At 39.0% G+C, this 25,890-nt stretch overlaps 2 protein-coding genes across 3 annotated transcripts in view; one reads left to right on the top strand and one right to left on the bottom strand.

Moving 5' to 3' along the window:
- Positions 1–25,890, bottom strand: part of LOC124150784 (potassium voltage-gated channel protein Shaker-like) — a 126,991-nt gene that overhangs the window by 67,790 nt on the left and 33,311 nt on the right. The window contains exons 2-3 of one of the 2 annotated variants that reach the window (XM_046522855.2): positions 18,676–19,055; positions 11,943–14,274 (exon numbers count right to left, since the gene is read on the bottom strand). In XM_046522855.2, the coding sequence (XP_046378811.1) occupies positions 12,822–14,274; positions 18,676–19,055 (1,833 nt within the window). In that variant the 3' untranslated portion in view covers positions 11,943–12,821. Of the gene's footprint in view, positions 1–11,942; positions 14,275–15,644; positions 16,838–18,675; positions 19,056–25,890 lie in introns of those variants that run through there. The other variant, XM_046522856.2, reaches the window with a different exon arrangement.
- Positions 15,184–25,890, top strand: part of LOC124150785 (U1 small nuclear ribonucleoprotein 70 kDa-like) — a 118,342-nt gene continuing 107,635 nt past the window's right edge. Inside the window, exons 1-2 of the mRNA XM_046522858.2 lie at positions 15,184–15,547; positions 24,338–24,400. Of these exons, the coding sequence (XP_046378814.1) occupies positions 15,404–15,547; positions 24,338–24,400 (207 nt within the window). The 5' untranslated portion in view covers positions 15,184–15,403. The remainder of the gene's footprint in view (positions 15,548–24,337; positions 24,401–25,890) is intronic.

Here is a 25,890-nt window from a genome sequence, read left to right as displayed (position 1 = left end):
GGCATGAGGCAAAGGGTCAATTTTCATATTGGAGGCGTGCCAAGCCTTTCCACTCAGCCGACACATGGCTCAACCCTGGCCATCTTCGAGTCATCATCTTGATAGAACACCAATCTTCGACACTGGACACAAATTACCATCATTGGTGGAAAACAATACAGTGACATCGCCTATTGTGATTGAATACTCATTCCAGAGGATGCCAGAAGTGTTAGAACTGAATATTCATAAATGTGTTTGAACAATAATGAAACTGTGTGTGCTCAGTCTTCACTGCAAAAAATATCCCCCCAAAATATTTATGATCCCTCATTATTTTGGTTCAGCATACATGATCAAGAAACAACCAATACGTCCAATTTGGGGCTTCTAAAATGGTAGTTGGCACTGCCTGTGTTTATGACTGTAGAAGTCTGCAGTCTCCCTACACAACCTTCTGGATCAGCATCTTTTCCATTAAGTTCAGTAGACATGGCCAATAATGACATTGTGAAAATAAACAAAATAGCCTTTATGGTCGCCTTATGGTCTACACTATAGCTTCACAGTATCCTGCTTGAGTTCATAAAGGTAGTGTCAGGTGAATAACATTATTATCACATTGTATCTGCTACAGTCGCTGCCAGCACAATCTCTTTTCGAGCCAGTTAACAGCAAACCACAATGGGAAGCAATCATGTGTTGATCTTTCAACATCTCACAGGTATATTGCTTGTATTCTGTTGTATCAAGTTGTTGGCTTCATATGAAACATGGAACAGATTGCGAAAATTAGAACTTTCGTCAACAAGATCAATGTGACATTAATGTCAGGGAAAATTAATAAATTCTGCATTTAAGGAATATGATTAACACCAAGTGTTTCTGGATATAACACCATCATGAATATGTCACGCTATTGTTGTGGCAGTTGATTCTGAGCCAGGAATTCAATGGCCATTCTGAACATGCAGTGTATCAAGTAAACCTGATGGCACCATAGGTCATTATATTAAATCATAGACAAATTATTTTATCATACATCCACGTCAGAATGAGGAGATCTGATTGGTCCACGTGATCTTGATAAAATATTATGTATCCCGTCTTGGAGGGGAATAAATTTCTCAGCAGGGGAATATATCTCTGAAACCCCACCACGAGCAAGTCAGGCCGTGTGTGGACTTCTTAGAGGCAGAATAAATCCCTCATCCCCTGCTTTGAAGCAAAACAGCTTCATGCTTTTTCAATAGCAATCACCTGACATGGCACACATTAACCTCACTCAATCAAACAGCTATTTCCTATCAATTTCGAATTTGTTTTAATTCTTTTACAATGTCATATTAAAACATGTCGGTGAGATACATTTGTCGTAGCAGGATCATGAGGGGCATATGGGGTTTTATGCATCCTTGTTAGGTTTCATAATGGTCAACACTGCAGGAAAGAGTCATGTATAAAATAAAATAACAATGTATATTTCACGAGGTCATAAATACTATAATGATCATGCCCTAGTTAACCAAGACCTGAAACAGAGTTTGCATTGAATGTAACAGCTAAGTGTCTCTCCGACTTGATTATTTCATTATGTTTATTCAGAGCAGGGATTAGCCCTAATTAATTATTAAAAAGCTCGCCTAACATGAAGGTGACCTGTTGCCATTGAGAGATAGTTGATAGATAATGAATTTAAGGAATTGGAGTAACAGCTCTAAATTATCAAGCACCATTATCGCTTTCAACCATCTGGTTCTCTAAGATCTAAAAGAAAATTAAAACTGTTGGGTCGGAAAACAGAAACTGTTTTTTCCCCTGATTCTACTCTATTTACAGTGGCCTTGGCCTTCTTCACTCCAATAGATAGCACTTAAAGCCATGCTCCATCTTCAGAATGGACATTGTGTACTTGATTTATCAATCATGTCAAAACCGTTGAAAAATGTAGTTACAACGAACACAACCTGTATTTCATGCATCATGACACTCAGTAACTTTTTAAGCCTTTATAAGTACTCAACAGACAAACGTTGAAAATGATTTTGCAAAATTGTTAATTTGGTTTGTTTTTTTATTTGTGTTATATGGACAGCAGCCTGTGCATAATGAAGTTTGGACCAGACAAACCAGTGGTCGATATAATGAGCAATGTTCCATACCATTGGGGTATAATTGCATGCACAAACAGCCTGACAACCTGATCCAAACATTGCCTGGTACCACAAGGGTATATTCTAGCCACGAATCTATCCAGGGTATAAATGGTATAGACTAGAGATATGAGAGTTTATTTTTGCAGTTGATCACCTACACGAGCAACAGCAATACCCATCAGCCCCTCAAAATCAAACCTGTGTCTCTGAAGTGAGAAGCATTTAAACCACTGAGCAACCCTATTCTTGATGGTTAATATCCCAGCTGGGATTGGTGTCCAGTCCACTACACATTGTTATATATGTTACAGCTGGTATGACCCACATCTCGTTCTGTTCAGTAATTATTAGTAAAGGATTATTGAAGTAGAAGTGTCACTAATGAACCTTAATGAACGCATGGAATGCATGATGACCCAATTCACTCAGCAGTTTGCATATATTTCATACAATTCAGGCAAGAGCATAAAAAGATGTTTGTTTCATGTTTCAGATTCATTAGGAAATGACATATAATGCCCCCCAACCCCACCCCCAACACACGCACGCACGCACGCGCGCACGCACACACACACACACACACACACACACACACACACACACACACACACACACACACACACACACACACACACACACACACACACACACACACACACACACACAATCTGGTACAATTTTGATGCAGCTTTTAATAAATATATTTAAAATAATGATAACCCTAAGCGTAGCACTTCGGTGCAGCTGATCGCTATTACTGGTTATTTTTTTCACATGGAACATTCTGACCAGTCACCGTAGAGGCTCCCACGCACATGATCGCGAGAACTACTTATATATGCAGCCATGTTTATAACTGCATGCATAAAACGACACATTTCTTTTGTCTCATTTTTAGTTCTATTAGATAGCATGCTTTCATCCCAATTGCGTAGATCAATGATCATGATATCAATCACTGGATTGTCTGGTCCAGACTTGATTATTTACAGACCGCCGTTATATAGCTGGAATATTGCTGAGTGCAGAGTTAAGCAACACACAAAACAAAACTTTCAGCAGATACAATATTACTCTTAAAAACACACTAGTCACACAGTCGAAGTCAATGCAGAAATAATCATGCTAACAATGCCTCAATCACATTGTTGAAAGATGTCACACATTGTTAAGACAACTAAAATTAACCCTTACACACAATTGATCATTGACATTGTTTTGAATAGTAATACATAATGCTTATGATCTTCTATCTTCACCAGCAATATCACTTCATAACACCTGATTTTATCTTGTATACAAATATAAAGGCAACATATTTTGTAAGTGTTTCTATGTGTATATTTTTTATGTCACCAACAAGTGTATGAGTGTGGTTTCATTGGTGAGTGAGTGATGCTTAGTGCTGCCATCAGCAACATTCCAGCTACACAGCAACCTGTAAATAACTGAGTCTAGGCCAAGGCAACCAGTGGTTGATAGCAAGAGCATTGATCCAAGCTGTCCCAGTAAGAGGACCCGTGAAGATCCGGGGTAGAATATGTCTTCAGCAACTCATACTTGCCGTAAAAGGCGACTATGCTTGTCGTAAAAGGCGACTAACAGGATCGGGTGGTCAGGCTCGCTGACTTGGTTGATGCATGTCATCGATCCCAATTGCGTTGATCGTTGCTCATGATATTAATCACTGGATTGTCTGGTCCAGGCTCGATTATTTACAGACTGCCGTCATATAGCTGGAGTATTGCTGAGTGCGGCGTAAAACAACCAACCAACCAACCAACCAACCAACCAACCCAGTAAGAGACCAAGCCAGTAAGCAAATAAGCCAGGTCACTTATTGCGATCACCTGCCTAACCTCAGTTCCAACTTCTATGGATTCCTGCAGCCCTATTCTGATCTGGAATCCCCAAGGTTAATACAAGAAACATGTGAAAATTAAAAATGGCACCTAGAAATAACAATGTTGAATGAAAACTAATTACTTCTGAGGAAGACACAGCAGCCACTTCTGTTCGAAGGTAGACGTTATTACATATGCCTGCGAGAAGGGAACTCACAGTGTCACCTTGACAATCCAGAACAGTCAGTACCATGTCAACAAGCAATGGAATATTTCTCTTCATGATTACTTATTCATCATTTTTCCAACTGAGAGAGGGAAATTATCAGACAAGGTCTTGGGTGACGATAACCTTATTGATGATTCATGACAATAAAAGAACATTTACCATGTTAGCTAACTTTGCAGCCATCTGCAGAACTTTGCAATACATATTCAGCTAATCTTCAATGTCAATGGCACTGCCATTTCTAATGGCACTGGATGAAGATTAACAGATTGAATTTCTTCCTGCAATATACTGTATATAGGTAATTCTATCCTCATAATTGGCATGTCAAGATAAGCGTACAGTACATCAAAAGATGTCAGTATTTTATGGGGACTTGTTCTTATTATTTATATAATCTGGGAATTATTATATTATAATTTAAACCAATAATCAATTCCTTAGAGACTTATGCAAGTCAACTTGACAACTCTATTAGTGTCTCTAACATAGATGTACACAAGGCTATGACTGACATAAACTGATAGCATTTACCCAGTTGACATTAATTGTGCTGTGATTGTTTTCTAAAAGACTGTTGCAAGTCTACATTAGCCTCTGTCCAACAGATTGGTCTGCTTCTCAATCCAGATACCATTCATTAGCGGAAAGGTCAAAGATTACGATGTTTGTTAGGAGTGCTGGTACTGCTCTGGTAACACAGGCTGGAGTCCTTGGACTCCCATACCAGGAATCCTGTGTAGTTGATGCAATCCAACATGTCGCAGATACCCATAATCAACCCTTCTGCATCACTCTTGACGCAAACCTTTGGATCGGGATTATTAATTTTGTATGAGTCTCTGATTTACTATCAGCAATCATGGAGAGAAACTCTGAAAGCATTATCCATGAACAATATATCAAATAACATATGAATTATTACTCAGTTACAATGGTGAAGAGTAAAAAAAAATTACATGACTTACGATGTATTCAGGCATGATCTTTAGATGCTAAATCCCTCGATATTATACGATATACTTAGAACTTATATATGAAGTAAAATGCATCATCTACAAATAGGTACTTAAGAGTACAAGGCTAATATACCACTCAAAGAATTTGAAGAACACCTGATTTATTCATATGACTCATTGACTCTAGTTAATCTATCATGGCAGGTGGGTATTGAGTAGTATATGCCAGTAAGAGTCACTTGGAACACTTGAATGGGTGAGGAAAAGCAAATTGATGTTGATCTTAAAACAGGTGAGGTGAAGTGGATTTAATGTCGCATTCAATATCACTGAAATTATATAGCAACATGTGTACATGTGTGTGGCTGCTTGTATCAGCATGGACTATTGCTGCTTTTATAATGCTAACCCACTGAGAAAAATGCCACAGTTTAACATGGACACGCCACTCAGACATAGCATACTGACTCTAAGCTGATCAGTCCTTGTTTTATTCCCTTAATGCCGAGCGCCAAGAAGTGTACCAAGTAACATCTTGAACATATTATGGTAATTTTTGTTTGTTTGTTTATTTGTTGTTTAACGCCACACTTAGCAATATCCCAGGTATATGGCGGCAGTCTGTAATAATCATGTCTGGAACAGACAATCCAGTGATTGACATCATGAGCATCGATCCATGAAGTTGGGATACAATGACATGCATCAACCAAGTCAGTGAGCCTGACCACCCGATTCCGTTAATCGCCTCTTTCAACAAGCATAGTCACTATTTACCGAAGACCTCTTCTAACCTTCTGCTCTCTGGGCAGATGCTCTATCCACTGGACCAGGGGTTGGTTCAAGTCATATAACACGTATAACTTTGGTGAAAACCAAATGTGGCTGGTATTGAGACACCTTGGCGATTACTGGCACATTTGAGGTAAGTGTCCACAATCAGCCTGGATCTGCGAACTGGGCCCTCTAGTAACACACACACACTAACAAAACTGGGCCCTCTAGTAACACACACACTAACAAAACTGGGCAGTTAATTCAAGCTGTTATCTTTGATGGGAGGTAATGAAATTGTCCTCTTTCGAAAAAAATCCCATTTGTAAAAACATTTCATTGTTGTTGCTTGGGTTCTTGTTATAAAACAACAACTTTTGAGTGTCAAGTCTACCCTGATTACAACAAATATACCTCAAGACCTTTTCCAAAATATTCATCATTATATAATACTTGCAATATTAATAAACAAGTCACTAAAAAAATAATCAAATCAGAGAGACACTTCCTAACCTGCCACTTGTGTCAAGGCAAAAAGGGATTTTTGACAAGGTGCAAAAAACAACATGGTCTGTATTGCCTCTTTTAAATTAGCTTTGCATACATGTTAGTCATCTTCAGAATTGTGTGATACACATTGAATAAACATTCCATAAACACTTAGAACGGAAGGCCATTTCATATAATTGGAAACAAGAATGACAAAAACATACTGGGAAAATAAAATATCCCCCCCCCCCTTGTTTCTAAGTCGGAAACTCTAACCAGTGTTCAAAATAAGCGTATGCCTGTAGGACTGTGTCAGGTTGATCTTGTGACCATAGTTTCAAATTTGTACAGTTCCCCTTGGCCTGCAGTACATTAATACATTTGTCACAATAAGGTTTTTTTTCTAAAATGAGAACCTGAAGAGTTTAGTCGGGGGACTGCAGCTTCTTAGTCTGTGAGTCCTGATGGGAGACCCTGGCATTTAAAAATATTCAAACATTGGTTCTACCCATGGTCAATAAACAAGTAGGTTCAGGAAATTAGGTACAAGTTAATTTCTGTCACTGTTAATTATAAAAACAGACATGCACAACTGAGCTTGACATTGCTTGTTGTTATTGCCCTGAATAGCTCAAAGTGAGCAGTACAGGAATAGGGCTATTTCAGTGCCTGAGTTGGCTAAAGGGAAAGATTAAAGTATCTATAGGACATACTGACAAGGTGTTTGATTGATACATGAATAATACAGTATTGACAATCGGTATTTCATGCCTCAGACTGTGGCAGGTATTTCAAGCTTAGTCTGTGGATCAATGGAGGAGAGGTTTATTGTGGAAATGCACATTCCTTCAACAAAGGTTTCTTCCATGAGCTTACAGACCTACACAAAAATAACCACACATTGTGCAGAGCTTTGTTATTCCACCAGGCAAACAAAGTAAGAATAATGACTAAATAATTAATGAGAAAACCTTAGTCAAAACCGGTGGCACTTTCTTTCTAATTTGATCCAACTTGGAAAACTCTCAATACAATAATTGATTTTTACAACTTCCATTTGTACAAAAAAAATACAAGTTTTTCGCAAGCACAGTCATTCTTATTTTTTTTCGATTTTCCTTTACAAAGACTGCATTTCGCTAATGGCCATCCATTATATTCCCTGTGGTATGTACATCTAAATCAATGCTACTAAATCACAGTTAGGCTTAAACAAATGTATGGGAAATAAAGTAAAATGTACCATCAAAAAGCCAACATACTCCTGAAAAACTGTCCCGTGATGTGTTTCCAAATGGGCACATGAGAATTGTATTACAATTGCATACGATTATCATACTATGGTTACCAAATTTAAGATGAGTTAAAATCATCAAGGAACCTGGTGGGCCTATCACCTTTCAACCATGAACACAACATTGATAAGCTCACCAGTGCTGCAGTTTGCATACAATATTTCACACATTTCTTTCATCAATGACCCCCATGTTTGTCAGACCCTGGTGTAACTCTGCCTAACATTACTGTAACTTTCCACTGATGCAAGCAGGTCCTCACACATGCTACTCCCCTTAACATTCCAGTTGAATACACTTGTAACCAAATGTTATACCATCACATATGCACAACAAATGCATTGGAAATATTACTCTGCACTTTTAATAGGGATATTTTTATCTCTCTATGACACACAAAACTGATTCTCAAGAGTATACATATTCTAACAGAATGACATATCAGCTTATCACTATCACAGGTTGAACAGTAAATATAAGAAATTAACAAATTAATCACTCAAGACAAATTCTTCCATACCTAGCCCCATCTGTAACAATGCCGCCCCTATTCTTCCATACCTAGCCCCATCAGTAACACTAGCCCCTATTCTTCCATACCTAGCCCCATCTGTAACAATGTAGCCCCTATTCTTCAATACCTACCCCCATCTGTTACACTGTAGCCCCAATTCTTCCATACCTAGCCCCATCTGTAACAATGTAGCCTTTATTCTGCAATACCTAGCCCCATCTGTAACAATGTAGCCCCTATTCTTCAATACCTAGCCCCATCTGTAACAATGTAGCCCCTATCCTTCCATACCTAGCCCCATCTGTAACAATGTAGCCTCTATTCTTCAATACCTACCCCCATCTGTAACACTGTAGCCCTTATTCTTCCATACCTAGCCCCATCGGTAACAATGTAGCCCCTATTCTGCCATACCTAGCCCCATCTGTAACAATGTAGCCCCTATTCTTTAATACCTAGCCCCATCTGTAACAATGTAGCCCCTATTCTTCCATATCTAGCCCAATATGTAGCAATGTAGCCCCAATTCTGCCATACCTAGCCCCATCTGTAACAATGTAGCCCCTATTCTTTAATACCTAGCCCCATCTGTAACAATGTAGCCCCTATTCTTCCATATCTAGCCCAATATGTAGCAATGTAGCCCCTATTCTGCCATACCTAGCCCCATCTGTAACAATGTAGCCCCTATTCTTTAATACCTAGCCCCATCTGTAACAATGTAGCCCCTATTCTTTAATACCTAGCCCCATCTGTAACAATGTAGCCCCTATTCTTCCATATCTAGCCCAATATGTAGCAATGTAGCCCCAATTCTGCCATACCTAGCCCCATCTGTAACAATGTAGCCCCTATTCTTTAATACCTAGCCCCATCTGTAACAATGTAGCCCCTATTCTTCCATATCTAGCCCAATATGTAGCAATGTAGCCCCTATTCTGCCATACCTAGCCCCATCTGTAACAATGTAGCCCCTATTCTTCCATATCTAGCCCAATATGTAGCAATGTAGCCCCTATTCTGCCATACCTAGCCCCATCTGTTACAATGCAGCCCCTAGTCTGCCATACCTGAATGAACAGTTATATAATGTCTAGTGCGCTACTACAGGTATTATTATTCATTCAGCACAGGTCTACCCAGTGATCAGGGTATATTCAGGTATACACCAACCTGTTCAGTAGTGTGTCAAACAGTGTGATGACACTGTCTGCTACAAGATCTGCATTTGCTTTGATGTGATTCAAAAAATGCTCTGATCAATAACCAAGCGAGCTGAACATCTCATGACCATCAATTACTATACTAAATGGTTATATAGATTTACAACTCGGCTGCGCATTGTGATCAAACTCATAATGACAAATATTCCAAAACATATTACTACTCTGAATGATACATTGCCAAAACACAGCCGGCCAACTATGAATAAGTTTTTTATTGCAGATATCCTAATTTCAATACAAATTTATATCTCTGTATCTGTAACTAACAATGGGAATGTAGCTGTCAGTGTCGCTATTGTTCAGTTAACTAAATGAGTGAGCGATACAGTTAAAAATTGCCGCAAAAACACTTTTAGAATAATAGAAACGTGTTCCATAATGTTCACTCAACACATTTCTGAATACTAAAGCATGTTTTGCCAAGTGTCCATAAATATTAATCATGTTAAACTGCATGCTGACTATTTGTGGTAACCCGAGCCAGGAAACACTTGCAGTTCTAATCTGCAAGTTCTCACCATTCACAACCAGGCAACCTCTTACACAACTCAGAACAGTAACCACTTCATGAATACACAAAAATATTCAACCTCTTTCAAGTAGATGGAGAAAGATGCATAGAAAATAAATGCTGATACAAATGATGCACACAAAATAAATAGCGATTGCCAGGACTCAGCATCTTCCTTGCACCAGTGCTCTTCACTGCCAAACATAATGTATTACAAAAACAGCCATGTATGGCCATTTGACACGCACCACGTTCAACCGTTAGAAACACTGACTAAGTGGCTTACAAAAGTGACAGGATGCACATGTCAGATCTGGCTTTTCTTCCAGTTACGTGAAAGGGCTTACATGTGCAGTCATCTTACAGGGAAAACTACTTGTTTTTTCAAAGTATTCCGAATAATGAAAACAGTTATAAACAAAAATATGTTTTCCAACCTAAGAGAATTCAAAACATGGGCAGGGTTAGAAATTAATCTTCATTTTCACTTGTCCGCAAAAATAATATGCTACAGAGCTGCCACCTGATAGTAAAACTGGTGGAGCACAAGGAAATGTCAATAGTCCTTCCTGAATTTTACTGGCTGCAGACTAGTAGACTCTGTTAATTAATAGGAGCTAATTTATCTTAGGCTAGGTAACTAAAAGAATTTCGATAGAAAAATGTTCAACTAGTTTCAATTGTTTCAAAACCTCTTATTCAGCCTCAGAAATTAGTTTTTGTTCAGACCAGTCCAGAGGACAACTGGAAAATGTATTTCACTACTCTTCAGAGTTTGTATCCAGTTCTGCGTGAATGAGACAAACACGTTTACTATGCTTACATTTTCTATCAGTTTTAGTCAATTTCAATTGGTAGCAAACTTGAAGCATTGAGAATTGGTCCGGAATGACAGCCCTCAAATGCGGCCACTGAAGAACACCATCAGTGAGTGTTTACTGGTCCTCAAAACAAGTTAGTAGTCTTGCCAATCAGACAATGTGTGAATTTTGAAGGCTGTTTTTTAGGCCTGATGGTGGGTTTGGGATATTTGCATCTTGTAAAATCTGATGTGTGAAATGAGGGGGAACAAATTAACTGACAATGGATCATTTCCTCTGCCAGATACTGTAACAGAGTGATATTCTACTCAGATGCAGTGAAGAAGCTACTGATCATAAGAATCTAGCAAACTATCTACAGTGTGAACGGACAACCAGACAGTCACAGTACTATCCACTTGCAATGAACAAGTTCTCCTCAAAACATTGCACAGATATGTGGGATGTCTCATCATGAAACTGAAAGACTGGGCTTATGACAAATTGTTTTAATGTGTTCGCAACTTTGAACAATCACAAGACAATGGATTTGACATAACGCAAGTACAAGGCAATCCCTGCAGTTACAAATTCTTTATCTCTAGTCTACTTGACATTCCAAACAAGACAACTAATACTCAGAGGAGACGATCTTGACCAACCTCAACTGTCATTGTTACAGGTTTCTTTATAGAAAACCTGTCTCTGACTATTGGTGACAACAAGGTGCGCACTTCTTAGTATTAAAGTACCAATGGCAGACATCATAAAAGCGTGGTAAAACTATGTTCTTGGTGCCTGAAGTCCTGCAAAATTATTAAATGAATTCAGTGGTACATGCACTTTTGCACATGTAATCGACAAAAAGGAACAAATGTTTCATGGTAAGTATGAATTACAAAATAATCTTTGGAATTCAGAAGCTGTCAGGGTATCATCAATCTCATTGAAAAAGGGGAGGACAAATTTACTATCAGGCTGATGAAATGACATTCACCGAGATCAAAGATGGTTGAAAAATAATTTTCTTGTACTTCTCTTGGCACGCTTCAAATGTCAAAGGGCATACCTTGACATTGTAACAGGTGACATGTGACAGGCTTGAAAGAAAACGCAATTCTTTCCCTGGACAAGATGACAAACAATAATAAAAGACAAGCACGTACCTGAACTGTGATCCACAAGTTCCCTGAGAAGGTAACCTTCCTGGTCATAAGGTGTGAACATGATGAAGTGTAGCCATCTCATGGTTGGTCGGAGCAGTTGGCAGAGACACAGCTGGAAGAGGGACACTACTTGGAGCTGGGGACATCGTCGTCAGGGAATGTTGCCTCCATCATTACCTTGGTATCCGCATGTGCGTCAGTCACGGCTAGTCACTCAGGCTACTACAGAAAAGGAGGTGCTCCTCGCAACTCGACAGCTAAACTTTTCCATTTCTTTAGAATGCATAGATGAAAGCAATGAGCTGGTAGATATATCTGTTACACTTGTTGATGAAGAAATACTGTCTCTTCTACTTGTCTGATTGTTAGCCGCATCGATACATACTGGAATCCACACACCTAATTTTGAATGATAAGCAGATTCAATGTTGTAAGATAATTTGCACAAGTGGTTTGGCTCAACATGAAACACAGCTTAAAGGAAGGAGGGCATCTCATGGTCATCAGCACTAGGTATTAACGCTTAATGTTAACACCATAATGAAATATCTCATTGAAACTATGCAGGAAATGCTTGTCAGTAGAGGATATATAACAATTATCACATAAAAACTTGGTAATATCATGTTCTCCAGAATCAAAGACAATCTTTGGATCAGGCTTACATCTCATCCTAACTGGTGTCAGTAGCCAAGACTAGATAACCTAGTCCTTGGGTTTGCTGTAGAAAGCATGACCAGGTTCATGTTGGGTAGGACCTGTGCTTCTTGTCTTTCAACAATGGAAAATGGCAAGATAAAAACCTGACTCTTTGACATACTTGCTGGGATACTGTAGCACAATTCAAACACACCATCAACGAAACACATGTGCCATACATCAAACATCGGTCTCAATACTTAAATTGTTGATGCTAGAAGGATTGTTTACTTTGTTTGCATGATTTTCTTTCAGTTTGTCCGTAACCATCAGACTATTCCCTTCTTCCATTTCCATGATATCAGAGCCACATTCAGAATCCAAAGAACTCTTTTTCCTTGGGAAATTTGGACATGACTGCACATGCGTATAGTTGTGTTTGTCATCACTTTCGGTCTCTCTATGGTAGAAATAATTGAAATTTGACACTATAACTGGCACAGGTAGAGCAATAGTTAGAACACCTGCAATTGCACACAGCGACCCTACCAGTTTCCCCCACACTCCAATAGGACGCATGTCTCCATAACCCACTGTTGTCATGGTGACCACAGCCCACCAAAATGCATCCGGAATACTTTTGAAATGAGAAAGTTCTGCATCTGCCTCTGCAAAATACACAGCACTGGAAAACAAGATAACGCCTATAAACAAGAAGAAGATCAGTAGGCCCAGCTCTCTCATACTGGCTTTCAGGGTCTGGCCCAAAATCTGCAACCCTTTGGAGTGTCGAGATAATTTGAAAATACGAAAAACTCTCACAAGTCTGATCACTCTCAAAATAGCCAGAGACATAGCCTGACTGTTGCTTTTACTTTCATCAGCAATCACAGTTCCAAGGGTTATGAAGTATGGAATGATGGCCACAATGTCAATGCAATTCATTATATTCTTGAAGAATCCCAGCTTTTCAGGGCAGGAGGCAAACCTAATAAGCAATTCAAATGTAAACCATATTATGCAACATGTTTCGATTATGAAAAATGGTTCATTGAACTTTGGAAGATCATCTTCTTCAATTGAGGGTTGTGTGGTTGACGATTGGGACTCATTTTTGGTGGCATTGACAACCCTGTAGTGTTTGAATTCTGGTAAAGTCTCCAGGCAAAATATCACAATGGAAAGCAGGATAATCAGAACTGAGAATATGGCTATAATTCTTGCCGCTGTTGAGCTTTCCGGGTATTCAAATAATAGCCACACACGTCTCTGGAACTCATTCTGAGGCAATGGCTTTTCCTCTTCCTTAATATATCCTTCATCTTCTCGATACTTTTCAAATGCATCTTCCCCAAGCTCATAAAACTTAATTTCCTCTGAAAACACATCCAGTGGGACATTGACAGGTCTCCGTAACCTTCCACCACTTTGGTAAAAATAAAGTATTGCATCAAAACTTGGCCTATTTCGGTCAAAGAAGTATTCATTTCGAAGAGGATCATAATACCGATTCCGTTTCTGTGGATTTCCCAGCAATGTATCAGGGAATTGGTTAAGTGTCTTCAGTTGTGTCTCAAAACGTAGGCCACTGACGTTTATCACGACCCGCTCACAACACTCGAAGTCGTTCCCTGCCGTACCCATTCCATCATCCACATTGACATCGTCGTTGTCAGTCAGCTTGGGAAAAGACCTGGAATTGGGAAGATTAGATGAACGTGAAATGAGGGGACGTTGCGACATAAAACCAGCAGGGCCGCCATTGCCCTCAAGGCCAGCCATGGCAACCTCCATCCTCCGGCGTCGTCTGCTACATCCATGCACGGGGTACACCCCCGTCAATGCTCCACATTCATATGGAGCCTACTCACAATTTTGGTCAGTTTAGGATTATTATATATCGACAAATATGGCGGACAAAAATATTACCCGAGCGCCATGCCCGGATGGTACAGAGAAGAGCTTAGAATCGATTATTTTGACGTCACTTCGTCACTCGTTCTCGCCAGGGGTCCGTCATTTTCTAGCGAGAGATTGTCATGCCCGCGAGCACTGTCATTCGGTAACAAATCCCTAACACGATAGAGAATTCTCCTCCGGCCCATGGTTAACAATCCACACCCCGACATGGCGTTACATTGGCAGCGCACCAGCCTGAACCCTACTTACAATGCAAGCAGAATAGTCCGAAAATGTTCCACGAGCCCATTGGTTCACGAGAGCTATTATTCCTAACGAAACAGACATTATGCAGGCCGTGCGTATTTAAGAAGAAAATGTGAGAGGATTCATGTCAGGTTATGGCCTAGAGAAGCTCGAAATCGAACACTGTACCTTTCGGGTAGTACCTATACCGATCCCGTCTAGCATCTCATGCTTCTGTTGTCTAAAAACAGACAGTAGTAAATACTGACCAATCAGGCGCGACCACTGTTACTCAATGGAATTCCCAACCAAAAAAATAATCGATTATGTAAATAGACACTGCTGAATACTTGTGACTAATAGTCTATCTGATAACTCCGCTCAAAATACAATTTTTATTTTTTCAACAACAACATCCTGCCCCGCACCATCATTTGGTGCGGACAGCGTGCTTACCCCAGTCTTTATTGTACGGCTCGCGCACCTGCTGCTTTCCAGCAACGATCGATCGACCACGCTGTGTGATTTTTAGGGACGGGGTAATTTACCATGTGCGTTTGGCTTTTCACGTGAAATTCAGGAAACAGGGCCGCTATCTTCAAATATATGCATGAACATTCGAAAGGAGAAGGATAGAAGACTATATTAGTGGCTTGAACTAAAGCAGAGCGTGCAAGATGACTCAGTATCTACCACCTAACTTGCTGGCTTTATTCGCCGCTCGCGATCCTGTACCATATAAGCCGCCAGTCGACAAACAGAGCCACGAGAAGAAGCGAGTGCCATACGGGGGATTGGCACATTTGTTGAAGGAATTTGAGGTAATATTTCGTGCAGTGCCAAAAGAAAAATAAGTAGTGAAAGTGTGCTTGTAAAATATAAATGCAAACGTTGACTTGTCAAAGAAAACGAACTTACAGCGTTTCCAAAATGGCGGACACTAATGTCGCCATTGTAAGCTAGTCAGTATTCAGCGGGGCACAAACGCCGTGACACTGCGGCTAGTTATAGCTACAGCTTGAAATTATCGATTGGATGGCTGTTGCTAATGCGCCCAGCAGCCTTCGGTCTTTTGAATTTGTCAACAGATGACTTTTCCAACGAATTCCACATGAGTTTTTGGCACATCTTGTCTACTCAAAGATTCTGTCATTACTAGATGTGTATGTTGAAAGCACCACCAACATGGCTAAGAGCACAGTGGTTGGTGCAGCAGTCTCTTGACTAGATAGTGTATAGTCTCCACACGAAATGTATAAATAATTCACACACACTTCCCCACAAGGCGCGCATAATTCAATTGAACCCAGCCATCGAAAGAATACGTAGTGTTGCAAAAATTGATCTCTCGACTGAGGACTGAAGCAACCTCGTAGGGATACACTTTACATTGAATCATCACATGATCAGCTACTGCAATTTACTCTGCTAAGTGCTTAATAAGCGTGTCACACGTACCATAGTTCCTAGATTGGTGACGTATCGTCCCATTGTTGGAACGTGGAAAAGTCAAACATTGAACAGATTCATAATCTGCTGTAGGATGCTGTAGGTTGCTGTATCAGTGGCTGCCATTAACATATGTACACAAATTCGTTCATAATGTATTGCTGTTCAGGCATTGTGGGTCAATTGATCGCATTTATGCCAGAGCTTTAGCAGATAGATCATAAATGGATGTGCCCACTTTCATAGCAGCATATTGCTGTGTCGTTATTTAGTGCATTAATTGTTAGTTGATGTAGGGCTTTGAGGGAGAACATAAAAGATTGAACAGTCAAGAATAATGTAGTATAGTCTGTTTCAGATAATAATTAATATTCTTTTATTGGTGACAACATGTTTGTGGTGTATGTCAGGTTTATTTGTCAGCGGGTTAATTTTGCTTTTTCGTCATTTTGTCTTAATGTTAGGGTATTAATTCTGTAATAGCAATTATAAATAGAATTGGTTGTTCATTCACAAGACATTGGCTATAAACATGATAAAAAACCTTAAATCCAGAGTATGTTGTTAATTTGCTTGACATTGCCTCTGTAAGAGTAGTTTAAGTCCAAAACAGGACATTTGCATGACAGAGATGAAAATGATTTCACGTCACAGATAAATGGCTTGTGGAAAACACCCATATGTAAAACTTGAAGATACAGTGGCTGTGAATCATGACAAACATAGGCGGATACAGCTTTTTTTAAAAGGGGGGTGCACAATTAAGATCTATTTATTGTCTTTGGTGGTAATTTATACAGAAATAAAGATTTTTTTCGAAATAAAAAGGGGGGGTGCGCACCCCCGCACCCCCCCTCTGTATCCGCCCATGACAAATAAATAGGATTCAAGATTTGACTGGACCGACAAATGGAAGTAAACATACTCAGTACCAGTAATTATAAAATCGAGATGGTCCAATATGAAAATATTGAAATGTTGGTCTCCTTGTTTTGTTTACAGAATGAAAAGACAAATTGTGATAATAACTAAGTAAGATTTGACTTGTGTTTAGATTGTTTGCAAGTGTCCAGAATTGGTTTGATTGGACATTGATTGTTGGTACCACCGACCAGATAGGTTCCTTAGAATACTAACATTAGTCTAACACTTGTTGAGATTGACACGCATCTGTACAGTGCTATTACATGTGAGTAGGCGGTTTGTGGCTAGGTAATACTATTCTACTATGGTAGTTTTTAAACAAATTAGTCAGTTATTTGGGCGCACACAGTTGAAACAGGTTTTGGGCGTTTTTTAGATGTAGCTATCTTCTAAAATTATTAGGGGTTGTGTTGGGATATTTTCCATCATTAAGGCTATCCTACAAATATTTTTGTTTGCCCATCATAACTTTTACAGAAGTGGGTATGGACGTAACACTTAAAATTAGGCATTAAGGGGCTAAAACAAGGACTGGTCGGCTCGGAGTCAGTATACTGTGTCTGAGTGGGGTATTCATGTTAAACTGCGGCATGGTATCTCAGTGCGCTAGCACTATAAATCGGCATCAGTCCGGACTAGTACAAGCAGCCACACAAGTACATGCACGTCGCTATTTAAGTGCAATAATCTTGGACGCGACGTTAAACCCAATTTCACCTCACCTCACCTACTATATACACAGTCATGTTTATGTTATATGACAATGATTTTTTAAACTCAAAAACCAAAACCTTCCCATATGCTTCATGAGAAAAAGTAACATTAAGCTTAGATATTGGATGGCATTCATTCTTAGAATAAAGAATTGAAAAGAGAAGGTGTTATTAATAGGTTTTTGTAAAAGAGAAGAAATGGGGCATAGCGTGAACATCTCATATGTCAATATGTCAATACAGGTCGGTGTCTGTCACACACACATGTTTGCAGTTGTATTAATAATGCCAGTGGTAATCACATTGATTTATCGCTGTATTATGACATCTCTATGCGTTGTGCTGTTCAGTGTCATGAACTCAAGGCGGGTTAGTAACAGAAAGGATGAGTCCAGGTGATAGCCAAGCAGTTCTGATGGGGCTGCAGAATCATTCTATGTAGCTGTTTTCTTGATGAAATTTTAAATGGTATTATTGAATTCAAATTTAAATAAACAATATAGTAATGGTAAATATATGTATTTGTGTACTTTTAAGAAGCCCAAGCCGAACATATAGATCATTATCCGGAAATACATTTTGTTAATATTAAATAAAGTAATCATCTTGGAGTGTGAGTTAAATTTTACCATCACATCGGCATTATTTCAGCCATATAGCGACTGTAATCATCTTGAGCAGTCTCATTTTTTTTCCTCAAATAGAAATTTCTTTTTTTTATTTTCATTTCACCTTTAATCCATTTAATTATACTTATGGTAATGGAAGTTATAAGAAGCATCTTTAAGCAAAGTTAATAACATTTAAGAACGATGTATATATATATATATATATATATTGCTGAAAATGTATCCTTGAATTACCGAAAGTTTTGTGCATTCGATCCCAGAAGAGGGGCAGTTTGGTCATCACGCAACTCGTCAGGGAAGCTCTTGTTATTGGCAGACCAGGTGTGTGAGAAGCGCTGACCAGCATAGTGCACAGCCTCCTCTGAGAGAGGAGGGTTTGAGTCAGGGGAAGGGTAGTCAGAACTGCTGGGGTCATTCTGCGGCCGATAGAGTTGGTCTCGGTCAGACCTCTGCTGCATCCTCAGACAGTTGGGAAGGCATGTTGTACTGCTCTCTTCTGTCCTCGAGTCAACGGAGTAGGAACGCTGACTCTGGGCTGATTTAGACCGACGGATCCTCTTGGCGGCTTGGATCCGGTCGTGACGTTGGGATTCAATTGCATCGATGTCCTTTGACTGAAGGAGAATAGAAAATATATATTTGATATTTAATTCCACGTGTTGAACTGGGTTGGGTGGGATTATTGTGTTGTCAGGTGCCTGGGTGTTTGTGGACGGTTTGAATTCGTGTTTGCGAAGTTTTCTCCCTTTATTGAGAAAAAGAGTGGGTTGGGTTCAACACTGCTTTGAATCTGGAAAAAAACAAATGCTATTCTTTCACGTAAAATTTCCTGAAATATAGGTTGACAGGAAGGAAAATAATTTATAAAAGTTTTTTTCAAGTCCGAAAAGTTGCAAATTGGTGGGTTAGTTTATAGGTCAGAAAGATATTGTATTTTGTTTTATGCTAAAACTTGACAAACTTGCTATGAAAATAATCATAAGATGATGACTTTTCACTTGAATACCTGTATGGAGGGGACCTTTGGTATACCCACATGACACATGCTGTTACATAATGAAATTTGTCATATATTAAAAAAAGTATTCATTGGTCATAATTAGGCACGATAGTCGAGGGTTCCTTGTCATAGCCCTAATGTTGAAAGTTGCAGATTTTTGGGTCAGGCGCCAGGATTGAAATACCGTAGAAGACCCTCTTGATTTTGAGTAATGATAATTCATCCAATATATTCATTTGGTCTTACAAGATGTGAACTGAGTGAGAATCTTTGGGAAAACATGTCGAGTATTTGTCAGTTTTGGTGATTTTATGTCATTGGGGAATTTAGTGATTACAATGCAACTGGCATGAACTAATTCGATAACAATATTATCTGCTGGTCGTAAGAGGTGACCAAATGAATTGGGTGGTCAGGCTCAATGACTTGGTTTATAGCGTGTTATTTTAACCCAGCAGCATGGATCATTGCTCACGTTATCGATACCAGGTTACCTGGAGCAGACTTGATCATTTACAGGCAGACATCATACAGCTAGAATATTGCTGAGTGCAGTGTTAGACAACCATTAAACAAAATCAAATCACACTAATATGTAGCAGCAGGGATATTAACTTTTAAAGTCTTACAGCAGGGTTAGAAACTAACAGTTTTTGTCCACTAGTCCTTATAATGATAACATATAGCAAAACCCTTAAAATGGGCCAATTTCTACTAGTCCTTAGGATGCCTTTAGTATTGGGCAGTTTGGTAAGGACTACAGGACTAGTGCCAATGTCTAACACTGCTTACAGTCTGATTGCCAAGTAGAAATATACAACAGCATATTCCAAAATATTCAAGATTCTACGAGACTTGAGGATGCCTTTGCATTAATTGACATGTTGAATACAGGAAAATCAAATGAAATCGTTTGAGATTTATGATTAAAAACATACCAAACAATTTGTCCAAGTATCGGTCAATAGAAAGCTGTTATTCTCTATGAAACTGTTGATAACCCAGGAATGTATTCTTAAATATACAAACAAAAATCCTACCGAGATTGACAGAAGGTGCACTTGTTAGACATCAGGATGTGTATGATTTGGAACTGCCATACCTAGGTCTCCCTGCTGACACACTCGACTGGAACCACTCCCTTTGATTACAGAGACACAATTACCTCATTATACCACTGAACATCATTAAAGTTGGACTTCCACTCCCCTTTTTAACACTTGTGTATGTGGAGCATGTCTACTTAATCAAGCGATGATCTGTAGTCTCTGATGCCACATGGCGCTTTGTGTTGTCGACAGTGTTACACAAGTGTTAAAACGAGGTAGGTTTATGAGTGGGATGATGGGAAGCTAGGTGGGTAGATAAGGTATCAAACATATCTAAGTGAGGGGTGTTTAATTGCATGTATCTGGGTTCAATTGGTAAAACGGAGAGGCTATCCCTCAGAGCAGCATGATGGACTTGCCCCCGTGTGTGTTAAAGACCTACCTTCTACAAGGCTGGTGTTGCACTACTGCATAGACATGAAGCGTAGTGTTTACAATGTTAATAAAATCACTTACAATATCCAAGCTTTTAACACGTTTAATACCTTTCTGCAAAGAATGTTAATTACTATGAATTTGGGGGATCACGATTTATGAGTGTGAGGCAGGTTTTCGACAGGTTTTGGATCAAGTTTCAAGAAATAATTCAATCAGTAAAAGAAAGAATGTTAACATTTTAATTCAGCACCTTTCTTCTTGAACACCTGTTGATATTTATTGTAAGATAAAGTATGAACAGACATTCATAGGCAGTTTATCTTGGAATCATGTTTTTCAGTGAATTCAGGAATAAAGAGCAATAACATTAAGATCACTCAACTTTTTAAGTTTGGTTTTTAAGAGCATGAGATACGTTTATTGTGAAATGTTTAGCTGTTGGATACAAGTTCAAGTGGTACTTTAGATAACTCCTTCATGTATAAATTGTTTGATAGGCATTACTTAAAGGGTGATGGATGACAAGATAGACACAATTTTATGGATAACAACTTCTTTAATACTGTGAAAAGCGACGTTTCGGTATAGATCCTTATACCGTTGCTTGCTTGCTATACCGGAACTACGCTTTTCACAGTATTAAAGAAGTTGTTATCCATAAAATTGTGTCTATCTTGTCCTTCATGTATGTACAAAAAACAATATTTCAGTCAGAATTTCGAAGGATACACTATGTAGATGTAAGTTAGGGCTGCAAAGATGCAAGATAGGAAATTATAATTTGATAAGAGTATCAATACCATCATAGATAAAAGTGTGACTAGAGAAACACAATATTCTCAGTAAGCTTGTCATTTGATTAACAGTGGTTTGGGAACTGATTTTATTAGAAATAGTATTTTATCATGCAATTTCCAACAATATAAATTTGTCCCACATAGCTGATTATCAATACATCACCTTGTGATACCATAGTTGTCATGGCTTCATTTCCAGGTGAATGGTAGCATTGTGACATAACATGAAGCCTCTCTTTTAAGCTATAAATTTCATCTGTATGATGACAGCTGATATATTCTACTCAAAAGACTTTAAGGACCACTCAATTCTTTCATACCCGTGAAGAATTGAGACAGAATTGGTCTTCAGCAACCCATCCTTCTGTAATGGCGACTGCGCTTGTCGTAAGAGGCGACTGAAGGGATCTGGCTTGCTGACTTGGTTAATGCATGCCATTGCATCCCAATGCTCGATCGATCGATGCTCATGATGTCAATCACTGGATTGTCTGGTATAGACTCAATTATTTACAGACCGCCGTCATATGGAAGAGATATTGCTGAGTGCGGCGTTAAACAATAAACAAACACACAAACAAACAAATCAATTCTTTCCTGTTACTATAGTTTATTTGCCATGCCATTACTGATTAACTATAGTAACATGAAGGATTGGGTAGTATTTGTTAGAATCTAGCAGACTGTTTGTATTTATGTATTTGGAAATCTGCATATATGGTCATACTGAGTGTATTCGGCACGCTCCACACCCACATGAATCAGATGCTAGTTGATGCTGATGAAAGTTCTAAAATGTTAAGGTAGCAACTGTCAAGCCCTTGTACTTACATAAAAGTTATGGAAGTAAGCAATATTAATGTCATATAACTTTGATCACATGAGAAGTGCATACATACATGCATAGGCAGAGGGTTTTAGGAGACAGGTTTATGACCTATGATTATCACATCAATTACTTTTTCTTCAAAATCTTTATGGCTTGAAATAAGATTATTATTGAGCCTTTATCACCCATGTTGGAGATAGGGAGAGCGATGGTATCTGATACCTGCACCATGCGTGCACATGACGCACCATCTGTTGAAGCATGCAGGTGGGGGGAGAGGGGATGCACATCACCTTGTAACCTACATCGGTTTCGGGTAACGGAATTGTTGGACCAAAAAATGACAAAATGTATACCTCACTTGCGGAGACAGAGCCAGAGCGATAGTGCATGCCGAAAAAGAGCACAGAAAAGATATCTGCCATACACGTTAAGCCATTGTCTCGATAAACCCTGTTCACCGGAAGCAGAACCCTTGCTTCTGTGGCACTGTAGGGGAGACAATAACCAACCGTGCACTAAGTTACTGATAGTCCATTGCTAAATTTACCCGGTGAGATTGGAAGGGATGCGACAAATACCTCCGAGCTGGAGGCAACTGTCTTGGCAGCAGCCACAGGGAAGTCTTGCACACGTAACTCGTACCACATGTTCCTGTACCAGTTAGGGAAGGTACTTGGTAACAGTTGCCAGGAAAGTAGCACTCCTGTCATCAGTCGCAGGACTCGCTCACCACGTTGTTTGACTCAACTGTTTCTGTTAGTCCTAAATAATGCCGTTCAGGCAACCCATCCTTTGTAAGATTTGGTTGTGAAGGAAAACAAACTTTTTCATGCTACTAAAAAAAATGGCATGTTTGTCTTTTCTTGTGACCAATAAACAGATGCACTAGAAGTGTGGTCGCAGGTAAAATGGTTAGTTGGTGGGGTATTTTAAACAAGACTTATGTCTTGTGGTAATGATTCTGAGACTTAGTAATAAGAGATTTCGACTTCAGTGACAGCATCATTAGACCCTGTAAAACTTATTAAACAAGGGGTAGACTAAATGAGGACTATTTTAGGTGTTCATCAACTTTAAGAGAATGTTAAGAATATGATTCATTATGAATAAATGACTTATGCTGCATTTACTGCATTGCTTAAATAAATGATATTGTAATGATTGACTATTATTGATGATTGATCAGTTACCCCAAATCAATAGTTATTGATTATAAATGTCCATAATCATCTGGAGATGAAAAGTGAATTTGATATTTCATGGTTTTGGTTTTTTTCAAAATTTGAGGATTCATTTAATCTGTGCTTACTGCACGTAATGCGCATCATATACACGTAAAACTGTTTCATTCAAGGAATAGGATATTTAGTTTTATCTAGATTTTGAATCTGTGACACTATTTGTGAAAACCACTACGCTATGACAACTGATTCAGGAGTGGCAGAATCTTATTTGAAGACGTATTTTACTCTCATACTTACTTGTACATTTTGAGCCCACCATCAACCTGTTTGAGGTATGCTGGGAGTGAGACTGACTTTGCCAAAGTATACACTGCATCAAACTCAGGTGATAAATCCTGGGCATATGGGAAGGAGATATGTTCTACGATGATGTTTGTATGATTATAAACTCAACTGTTGCTTGTACAACATTTTTTCACACATCGTGTTCCTGCATTAGCCATGATCAGAGCGGATGGATCCCAAGACATTTATAGCTCTCTGTGTGGCACTTGATTCCGTTATTCCTGAGACTGAATATTTACATTTCATTTCAGGATCCTAAAGACACCCCACCGCCCACACGTGTTGAAACCAGAGACGAGCGAAAGGAAAGAAAGGTTTGTGAACATTTAATTTTTTATAAACTTATTGTTTTGAAACAGATTTACTTGCATGGTATTTTTGATGTTAATAAGGTAAGAACAGATTAACGCTTGGCTCACCACAGCAGGGATCAGGGAGAAAATCAGGAAACACATGTCACCAAGTTAATAAATATTAAGCCTAAAATACATTGATCACCAACGTAATGTGAAAGTGCTGGTAACAATTGGGACTGTTTCATGGTCTCGTGGACATGTATTTACCAAGTTAGCTGGTACCAGTGTAACAATTGTGAGTGAGTGAGTTGGGTTTAACGCTGCTTTTAACAGTATTCCAGTTATATCGCGGCATGTCAGCTTAATGTGGGAGGAAAGCCCGAAGTGATGCAGGTCTCAGACGTTTAGCACCTTGGTGAAACCCACAAGCACGGGTATGGTGCTGACAAACCTAGAAACTTAATCGGGGTGAACCGGGGTTCGAACCCACAATAATAGGTTTCTGGTGTGCCCAAGGGATGCAACTCTGCACAGCGAATTGCGTCGCCTTAGACGACTGGGCCACCCGTGCCCCCCCACCCCCAGTGACAATCAGTGTAGTTGGGGACCTTTGATTTTGTATGGAGGCTAGATGTCTCATAAGCTGCAGCTGAAAAACCAGATATTTTTTTAATTAAACCTGAGCCTTAATATTATTTTTCGTTGAAGGGCCCTTGCAAAAGAATTTGGGGGCACTATTTTAGATAGTTTTTTGTGTAGAGTTTCCATAAGTTTGACATTTTGAGCATTGATTGCAGCAAGAATGAGTTAGACCATGAATATTGCAAGTTGCCCTTGAATTAAAAATGTGAAACTTTCAAGAATCTCAATTTGTGAACTAGCTTTACCTTTCTATTGAGAGCTTCCTCCATGGCAGTTGATTTGATGCTGTGTAACCCAGTACTCCTGAGAGAGTTGTAAGCTGCCACTGGGTGCACTTCTTACTTAACTCATTCTCATTGAACTAGTAGCTCAAACTAATCCCGCTTTACAGCATAATAGTTTTTGTGGTTATCCTAATATTTGTCTGACTGCCTATCAAGTACAAACGTGTTTGGAAATAGTAGAATATTAAAAGTGTTTATCTGAAGACATGCAAAAAATTGTTCATATATTCCCTGTCATTGCACATATTAATAATGGTTGAATGAGTATCAAAAATAGCTCACAGGCTGTCAACATTTTGTTAAACACCCCAAGAATGAATAAAATCTTTCCTCAAATTTGAAATTGATTAAGCTTAAAGTGTTCATTATTTTCTCCTTAAAGGTCATGGGAAAGTGCAGTTCTAAAGAACACTTTGCCTTTCTGAAAACATGTTTTGTCCTTTGAGCTACAGGTTATTAAGACTGAGCTAAATATAGCTTTATAACTTTTGACAACTTGGCCCATTTAGCAGGCCATTGAAGTGGAGTGTTGGTGGTGCATAACACTCTGTAGACTCAAAAGTCAATACAAAGCTCGAGCTG

The sequence above is a fragment of the Haliotis rufescens genome, unplaced genomic scaffold (assembly GCF_023055435.1).
Source record: "Haliotis rufescens isolate VD_foot unplaced genomic scaffold, xgHalRufe1.0.p SCAF_6, whole genome shotgun sequence".
Taxonomy (NCBI): domain Eukaryota; kingdom Metazoa; phylum Mollusca; class Gastropoda; order Lepetellida; family Haliotidae; genus Haliotis; species Haliotis rufescens.
This window is presented reverse-complemented; position numbering and strand designations above follow the sequence as displayed.